The 9,043-nt window shown below is 43.4% G+C and overlaps 2 protein-coding genes across 2 annotated transcripts; one reads left to right on the forward strand and one right to left on the reverse strand.

Moving 5' to 3' along the window:
• Positions 1–226: 226 nt before the first annotated feature.
• Positions 227–1,082, reverse strand: PATE3 (prostate and testis expressed 3). Its single transcript, XM_081531143.1, has 3 exons — positions 1,061–1,082; positions 796–933; positions 227–369 (listed from the first exon to the last, which is right to left on the reverse strand). The coding sequence occupies exons 1-3, from the start codon at positions 1,080–1,082 to the stop codon at positions 227–229; spliced, it is 303 nt and encodes a 100-aa protein (XP_081387269.1).
• On the forward strand, positions 691–8,624 carry PATE2 (prostate and testis expressed 2). Its single transcript, XM_081535167.1, has 5 exons — positions 691–2,784; positions 6,224–6,355; positions 6,498–6,521; positions 6,983–7,111; positions 7,447–8,624. The coding sequence occupies exons 2-5, from the start codon at positions 6,250–6,252 to the stop codon at positions 7,581–7,583; spliced, it is 396 nt and encodes a 131-aa protein (XP_081391293.1). The 5' UTR covers positions 691–2,784; positions 6,224–6,249; the 3' UTR covers positions 7,584–8,624.
• Positions 8,625–9,043: the final 419 nt, after the last annotated feature.

The following is a 9,043-nucleotide window of genomic DNA, read 5'->3' on the forward strand; positions in this document are numbered from 1 at the left end:
GGGTAAGCTTCTTGAAATACAGAAATGCCAGTTCTTGTAATGGAAGAAATCTGTTGTTCAGAATAGTAATCCTCTGATTGAGGTAGAAACCAAGCTTGAGGCAATAGCAAGGATAACACTGAATTACAGAGAGGGCTGGGGTCCCTCCAGAACAGACAGGGCAGAAAAGCCAGGGCCGGCCGACTGTGAAGGCAGAGACGTATTGGTAATGTTTTAAAGGGAGAACTCAGGAGTAGAAGTATTTCGGTGTTTTGAAGTTACAATAATTGTAGTTGCAGCATTTGTGAACATAAGTTCGACCCCGGAAACTGTATGTCAGATCTCTGCAGAATCTCTGACACACCAAATACGATAACTGGAGGATGCCACCTATAGTAAGAAGGAATCATAGAAAAATCAGTCAGTGATCTAAGTTCTTTAAAGAAAAGTCACACGTGGCACTAGTCCTGTCCATAAAGATTTAATAGGGCATCAGGGATAGGTTTGGGGTTGGCTTCCCATCTTGTACTTCCCAAGGGGACTCAGGCAGGGAGATGATGACATCACGGGTCCCCTGCAGGAGTTATTTGCCTAAGTTCCCTGGAAAACCTCAACCCTCTGTACTGATGTTTCTTCCTCCTGGCTCATTTCCCCAAGTCCTCTTCAGTCTGCATGCACAGGGGCCCATGCCCAGGGCTACGTGGCACTTTGGTTCCTCTCTTGAATTGACCTTAGCCTGAGATAGAAATTTGCTGACGTACTCTCCTAAGAATTTTCTAGGACTCTCACAGCACCTCCCCGGACCCTCAAACTTACCCTGGAAGATCTTTAAGATCATGCATGTCTCATGATTCTTAGCAACACAGACACCAAAGCCTCTTCTACAGCGATCTGTCTGTGTACGAAGGTGGCAGGTTATGCATCTCAGTGGTGTCACTGCTGGAGAGCACAGAGCTGGTGTAAGGCCAGGGGAGTCAGAGACTTAAAAGAAACTAGATCTATCTAGACCTGGGAGTGGGCTGGGGGTATAGTGCATGGGGTGGTTGGGATCAGGTAGTAAGCAGTTTGAGCTCTCACCAACTCCACATCCGGAAAAATGTCATTGTGAGTGTAAAAAGATTCTCACCCCCAATTTAGCCCTTTTAACCTGGTGAAAGTGAAGTGTCTGACTCTTTTGTGACCCCATGGACTGTAGCTCTCCAGGCTCCTCTGTCCATGGAATTCTCCAGGCAAGAAAACTGGAGTGGGTAGCCATTCCCTTTTCCAGGGGATCTTCCCAACCCAGGGATTGAACTGAAGACAGATCCTTTACCATTTGAGCCATCAGGGAAGCCCCTTTAACCTGTTAACTTTCAGCAAAGATTTAGCCTCTATGGCACGGATTTTCCGGCTTAAAGATGATTCTGTTAATGCTAACCTGGCTTTCTTGGCAGCAGTGTAGATAGAGTGGGATAATGAAGCCGAGTGCTTTAGAGTGTTTGACTCACTCTGATGGGATTTCTGATATTCATCACTTAGATATGGTTAGGTGATATAGTCTGTTTTGAACTTCAGACTGAATCTGTGTGAAAACCTCCTGAATTATATACCATAGTCAGTGCCACTTTATGTGGTACTGTGGGGTGAACTGATCAAAATAAAGTTTAATTTAAAAAAATGCTCCCTAATACACCTAAGTGAGAAAGTATCATTTCTTGAGAATCTCGTTTAGGCCATGTTCTCTTTCTTTGTTATCTGATTTAATTCTCACAAAAGCCTTGTAACTAGGTATTTCCCCATTTCTCAGATGAGCAACCAGAGAATTTAAGACAGTGACTGAATTATTTTTTAACCTGTCTGATTCCAGTGCATCCAGTATTTTCTTTCCTACAACCACTTGTTTGAATATAAAAATCCCTGGTAAGTGTATCAAAACCCTTGATGTCACTAAAACCAACTATGAAATTATTCACTGTAGACTGACCAGCTGCTCAGCAAATGGGGCACAGATTTATATATGGGAAGGATGTACTGAGGGAGACCTTGCTAGGAGTTTTGATTATGGGGAATGGTAGGGACAGAGTGGTAGGGGAACCCTCTGAAGGGGCAGCCATAGAGGCTTGAGCCCTTGGTGGGGAACGGTAGAATGTTATAAAGGTCAGACAAGTTGGCGTGGAGGGCCCAGGGAGCACTCTAAAGGCTGGCTTCCCTCCCATATAAATGTAGTCAAGACTCAGCCCAGCCTGGACACCACCTACACATACTGAGTGTCCCAGGGAGCCCCCTCGATTCTGGCTCTGGAGCCCGTTCCTCAAGTCTCCGGACTCACCCACAGTGCAGCAGAGGAGGAATAAAAGCAACAAGAAGCGTATGTCCATCTTGACAGAGAAATCCCTTGCACAGGAAGAAAAGAAGCCAGGGGCAGCACGCAGAGGCCTGTAGGCTACAAGACGAAACCTTGCTCTTCATCACAGGGCAGGGATTATTCATGCCTGAGGGGAACCAGCCCCACAAAGTCATCTCTGGGCGCTGCAGTTTCGTGCTTTCTCCACCCATCACAGAGGATGGTAGTTAAAAAATGTCGGCATTTACATGAAGTTAACTTTGTTTTTTTTTTTGTAATATATATATACTATTCATCATAGTAATTATTATTAACGTAGCTATTATTCTTATCCTAATTTCACAGAGGAGGAAGCTAAGGCCTGGTGAGGTCCAGGTGTGATCTTTCCCAAGATCACATATCTAGTGACTTATAGTGCCAGTATGCAGAGCAAGATCTTCTAGTTCCAGAAGCCATACCTTTTGATTGAATGCCTGTTGGAGGTTTGTTCATACATTCAACTAATATTCATTGAGCACTTTTATAGGCCAAGCACAGTTTCATGTATGAAAGCAGGGCAACGGATAAGATAAAAAAAAGCTCACCTAGATCCACGCCTTGTGGGTGAGCAAAAGAAGAGTGAGAGAGGTGAAAAGATGGATCATCCACGACTAAGCTGGGCCTTCCAGTTAGAACTTCTAATTCTCAGCCCAGAACTCTTTCATTTACCAGAAATCTGTTTTCCAAGGCTAGGAGATATTTACTTTGTAGGGCTGTGAAATCGTCTCTAAAATTATCACATGGCTTGATCTTTTGCGAATGTATATTGTGTATGTGGCCAGTTTGGCCCACATGCTTTAGGGATCTGTCTCTACAAAAATTAACTCAGGTAAGGTTCACCATGCGTAAACCACTGGAAAACTATGACTGGTTCAGGCACTGTCAGTCTCTGACAGTTCACTGGCCCATCAGTGAACTTATGGTACTTTGGCTAGAGATAATAGGAATCTTCTATCGTGAACTCATTTAATAACATGTTCTTTAGCTGTAGGAACAGTATGTTCTTCAAAATGTCTCAAGCATGACATTTTTAGATGACAGATAACGATTGGGTGAAATCAAGCCTTAGCTCAAGTGCCATGAAATTTATGATGTTCCTTTTATGTGAGCACAGTGTTGAGTCCATCTCTGCCTATGAAGAGAGCCATAGGCCTTTAACATGAGAGAGTCTGTTCCTTTGAAAATAATTGATTCTAGAATCGAAATCAACTTTGTGAAGTCTATGAATCCAGTTTTCTATCTTCCATCTTTCAGAAAAAGATGTTAGAAACTGGGATAGCATTTTTCAGGACTTTCCAAAGGCTTATCAAGAAGGCAAGCTTCTGAGCCTTTATGTGCCACCTGTTTCCTCTCCTCTATCTTTAAAGAGAGTGACTCTAGAATCAAAGCAAAGGAAGAAGAAATTCTAGGTTAAACCACAGAGGGTTTGCCCAGTTTCTATGCTACTGCCTTCAAGGTGCCCTCTGGCAGATATTTTCTGAAAGCCCCACTGAGTTTTGAATCTCTTTCCTGTTTCCAGTTAGGACTGTAGAATTTTGCAATGCCACCCACGCACTAGGTTCTCTGATCTTACTTCCCATCCCTCACCCATCAAATTTTCTCTTGGAAACAATATACTGTGGTATCTGTGGGCCTTCTAAAGTAGAATGGATATTTGTGGATATGAATCTGGAACTCAAAATAGAGGTCAGAGGTAGAGATATAAAACGGCATCATCAGCACGTGGGTGACCTCAAGCTCGAGCTGTGAGAACGGACCCAGTTCTCATGCAGTCTTCAATGAATCAGAACTCAATTAGTTCCCAGCTGCTAACCCACCCAAAGCAAATTAAACAGTTTGTTCTGAAACTGATGGTGTCTTCAAAGTTCATTCCAGAAGAAGCTGTCAGTCTTTCCATCTTTTCCAACACCCAAAGCCCAAGGGAAGCCTTGATGAAACAACATATGACATGATGCTCCCAATTATCATCCTCACAGCCAGGCTCTTGACCCTTGAATGCCAAAACCACAGCCACAGCCACTCCATTACCACCTTTCCTGGCCAGGTGCCCTTTCCCACACATTGCTCTTTTTGACTGAGGTTTCTGACACCTACCCTAGCAAAATGACCCAGGCTGCTCCTGAAGTTTTAAGCCCTGCACAAGGGATTCATGTTTGATAGTTTCCAAGGCCTTCACACAGACTTGCATATACTACTAACACCAATCTTACAATGAAAATTCATTCTCAACGTTGGTAACATACCCAGAGTCACAACATTGGCAAGCAGTGGAGCCAGGATCTGAACCCATATGTGTACTAGATTTGAGCCTGGGATAAAGGGAGATGTCCTTTCTAGAATTCAATATTGGTACAGAAGAGTGGGTACTTTAATGTCTTTTCCAGTCCTGGGGAAAATGATGCTTTTCATTGACTTCTTGCAATTGTAATAGTAAGCAAGAAATCCCACTTTATGTGCATGGGACTAAGTAATCTCAGTAGCAAGCACCGAGCATCATCCCCTGCAGCCCCTCTCTCTACTTACCTGCCGTCACCTCCAGCAAGATGCATCTCTCTGAGTTTCTTGCTCACCCATGTCTCTAGAACCACATGACCAGCTCTCATCCCCATGTGGCAGGTTACTTGTTATCTCTGCATTTTGGCATTTGCTGTGCCTTTGGGTGCCTGTCCTTATTCACCACTCTATTGTGGTGTTGGAGAAGACTCTTGAGACTGCAAGGAGATCAAATCAGTCAATCCTAAAGGAAATCAACCCTCAATATTCATTGGAAGAACTGATGCTGAAGCTGAAGCTCCAATACTTTGGCCACTTGATGCAAAGAGTCGACTCATTGGAAAAGACCCTGATGGTGGGAAAGATTGAGGGCAGGAGGAGAAGAGGGCAGCAGAGGATGAAATGGGTGTATGGCATCACTGATTCAATTGACATGAGTTTGAGAAAACTCTGGGAGGTAGTGAAGGAAGGCCTGGTGTGCTGCAGTTCATGGGGTCATAAAGAGTCAGACAAGACTAGTAACTGAACAACAACAACAACCCTATTCACTTCTTCTACCTATTCCTTGGTTAGGCAGTCAAATTTGAATGTCCTTTATCTAGGCCTCCAAGTCAACTGTGGTTGACGTACTTGTGTTCACCTTAACTAGCCTCTAACCTTTGTGATGCTGCAGATTAGTGGCCTGATTTCCTTGGTATCTTCTCTTTTTATAATACTTGCATTTGGTATGTGTGTAGAAAATATTTACTTTTTAAAAAGACATCGACGAATTAGTAACCCCTGAAGGCAAAGTAGGCATATCTCTCCTCCTGAAACTTCCCTTTCCTACACCACAGCAGGGACACTTCAGTGTTTCCCTCACATTCAGACCATACCTGAAATCCTGGATTTAATTCCTAGTGCCTCAGTCTAGGGCTTCCCGGGTGGTGCTAGTGATAAAGAACCTGACTGCCAATGCAGGAGACAAAAGAGACGCGGGGTTCAATCCCTATGTCAGGAAGATCCCCTGGAGAAGGGCACGGCAACCCACTCCAGTATTCTTGCCTGGAGAATCCAATGGACAGAGGAGCCTGGTGGGCTACAGTCCACAGGGTTGCAAAAAGTTGGATATGACTGAAGTACACGCTCCAGTCTAAGTGAGTCAATGACAAATCTGATTATTATGAGACTATCAAAAAGAGCTAAAAGGAACAAAGGATCCAAACCCTGTCTTAAAAGGTTAAAATGTGGCAAAGAGACTTAACTTTCCTTGCAGAGCAGAAGGCTTAGCTATAGAGGAGAATTTTAAAATAGATGGTTTATGGGCAGTGGACTGCAGTGGTGCTTTGGTTCTTTCTGGGAACACTGAGATACTGCTTGTCACTGAAATTTTATGATTATATGATTTAGAAGAATAGCCCAAGGACAGAACACAGATGGAGATCAAACAGTACCTTCCACAGGCAACTGCGCATGACCAAAGTCCCAGGATGTTTGTTCTGTTTCTGCTGTGCATTGTCATTCTAGTCTGCATGAGTAAGGGTAAGTCCTGGAGACAAAGGGAGGGCTGGTTGTTGGTTAAGAGAAAAGAAGGTGCTAGGGGAGGAGAAATTTCCAGAATTGGCTTTTGGGGCTTTGGCAGATGCATATGCAGCTATGATAAGAAAAACTTCTCTTTTCACAGGTGAATTTTATGAACATATGAAAGGTACGACCATGGCTAAAGTCCTCGGTAAAAAGGTTATTGGTGACACTTTAGGAGTAAACCTCCCCCTCCCTCTTTTGAGAAAGCTGTAATCCATTCTTACTGTAAAATCCTAGGAGTTTGATCTTACCAATTTTGTCCATTTCATGAAGTTAGGAAGCTAAAATCCCTGTCTTTGCTTCCTTTTCTCCATTACTGAACAAAATCATCAGGCTAGATAAGGGGCTCATTACTTGGGGACCAGAGATAAATTTTTAGGGGAACTCTGACCTCTTGAGATTACATTCAATGTTTGATTTATGTCTGTACAAGTTTGCTTTCACAAGATTATCCAAAGGAGTCAGGGTCCCAAGAAAAGCTGGGAAGCACTAGGCAGTAGTAAGTTCCTGTTGGGAAGCCCCCCAGCCTGGAGAACCTTCACCATAAAACCACATCCTATAAGCACCTCTTTCTGTGTCTGGCAGAGCCTTCAATGATGTGTTATAAATGTAAAAAATATCATCTCGGGATATGCTATGAAGCCATGAGGTCCTGCACCCTGAAGTACAAACAGACATGTGCTGTTGAAAACGTTTACTTCCTTACCAGAAAAGGTAGTGTTGGGCATAGAGTAACTTGAGAAGTGACCACCTTTCCCCCACTTAGAGGCAGTCACCTCCTTTTGTCATTAGAACGGAGGGGTAAGGATGAGATGGTCCTGCAAAGATGGACTTTTCTTTAAGACAGTATTGAGTGAAGGAGAGGTGAATGTCCCCTCTAAGTTAGAAAATAAAATCCATTCTCTGGGTCAGTAGTTAATAGACTCCGTCTTTTAGCTCACTAGGGTCTAAAGAAAAGTCAGTGAAGGTCTGAAGAGAGGTGATCCCCAGGAATATGGTAGGAGAAAACAGAGTCATCATGGTTGTATTCCCTTTTTTCACCTCCTCAGGGCGGAGTATGTATTTTTATTCGAAACTGTCGTGTAAGGCCAACTGTGAGGACATCAACTTCTTAAGTTTTGAGAAGAGGACAGAGCTCATCTGTTGCAAACATAAAAGCTACTGCAACCTCCCTGAAGGTGTCTAGTTCTGCATCTCTCCTGGAGTTTTGATTATTCTTCAACTCACCATCGCCTTTATGTTTTTGTGCCAAACCTGTGTTTTGTTCTCCTCTTCTAACCAGTGGCAGAGAGTGAGAAAACCAGCAGACAGTTAAAAGAGTAGCCATCATTAATGATGGAGCCCCAGACAGAATTTTTGCAAATCACTATTTACAGGGTTTTGTTTTTTTTATGGTAGTACTGCCATGGATAGTGTTGGGATTTCAATTGGTTATTCATTATGTCCTATATGGAAATGCAAAGTGTTAGTCACTCAGTCACATCCAACTCCTTGCGACCCTATGGACAGTAGCTCACCAGGTTCCTCTGTCCATAGAATTTTCCAGGCAAGAATACTGTACTGGGTGGCCATTCCCTTCTCCAGGGGACCTTTTTGACCTAAGGATCAAACCTGGGTCTCCTGCATTGGCAGGCAGATTCTTTACAGTCTGAGCCACCTGAGAAGCCAACTTTAGGTAATGTAGTAATATCAAATCTTGTTTTAATCACATAAATGTCTGTTTTTATTTATCCCATTCTGAATGGAAATGCAAAGACTTGGGTCAAAATTATCCCAAACCAGTACTGGGAATTCTGTAACCACATTTTATCCTTATTCATAGTCACTGCTCTGGGCTAGGATTCTCTGGATTAGTGCTGGCACTCTCCTTCTGTCCACGGGTTATGACAATAAGAGAAGACTAACTCGAGTTTTCTAATCTGCTGGCAACATGAGCCACATCTTTCTCTTGTAGACCTCTTTAGGGGAATCTCAGGCCAAGAAAAAACTGGACAAGCATAGGAATGAGGCTTCAAGAACTATTTTAGGGGCATTTCAGTTTGTGGAAATTAAGATTCGAGAAACAGTTTGGTGTGGGTGGAGCTGCCATCACCCTCTCTGACCAGGTAGCACTTGGTTGAACCAGGTGATTGAATTGGAAATGGTGACCTTGTGCCAGAATGGCTAATCTGTTTCTTCTCATAAGAATGTGAAAAAAATGTTGATAATAAAGCAGGTGAAGATAATCGAATGTATAGACTCCATGCAGTAGTGTTCTAGTTACAGAGAGCCCTATGTAAGATGCAGTTATGAGTAAGCAGAAAGAGTGATATAGCGAAAGCTAATGGTGGTGAGAGACCGAGACAGTCAGTCCTACAGGAAATCAACCCTCAATATTCATTGGAAGGACGGATGCTGAAGCTGAAGCTCCAATACTTGACCACCTAATATGAATAGCCACTCATTGGAAAAGACCCTGATGCTGGGAAAGATTGAGGGCAAGAGGAGAAGGGGGTGACAGAGAATGAGATGGTTGGATGGCATCACTGACTCGATGGAAATGAATCTGAGCATGTTCCAGGAGTTGGTGATGGACAGGTAAGCTTGGAGTGCTGCAGACCATGGGGTCGCAAAGAGTTGGACATGACTTAGTGTCTAAACAACAAC

This window comes from Giraffa tippelskirchi, chromosome 10 (genome assembly GCF_054371585.1).
Source record: "Giraffa tippelskirchi isolate mGirTip1 chromosome 10, T2T-mGirTip1v1.2.pri, whole genome shotgun sequence".
Classification (NCBI taxonomy): Eukaryota; Metazoa; Chordata; class Mammalia; order Artiodactyla; family Giraffidae; genus Giraffa; species Giraffa tippelskirchi.

Bases quoted from the DNA above. Each gene is read 5' to 3' on its own strand.
- PATE2 (XM_081535167.1), top strand. From the start codon at position 6,250: ATGGAGATCAAACAGTACCTTCCACAGGCAACTGCGCATGACCAAAGT. The intron at 6,522-6,982 runs GTACGACCATGG...TGTGTCTGGCAG, and splicing joins ATTTTATGAACATATGAAAG to AGCCTTCAATGATGTGTTAT. The intron at 7,112-7,446 runs GTAGTGTTGGGC...TCACCTCCTCAG, and splicing joins TTACTTCCTTACCAGAAAAG to GGCGGAGTATGTATTTTTAT.
- PATE3 (XM_081531143.1), bottom strand. From the start codon at position 1,082: ATGACATTTTTCCGGATGTGGA. The intron at 934-1,060 runs GTTGGTGAGAGC...GCCTTACACCAG, and splicing joins GACATTTTTCCGGATGTGGA to CTCTGTGCTCTCCAGCAGTG. The intron at 370-795 runs GTAAGTTTGAGG...TTCTTACTATAG, and splicing joins GATCTTAAAGATCTTCCAGG to GTGGCATCCTCCAGTTATCG.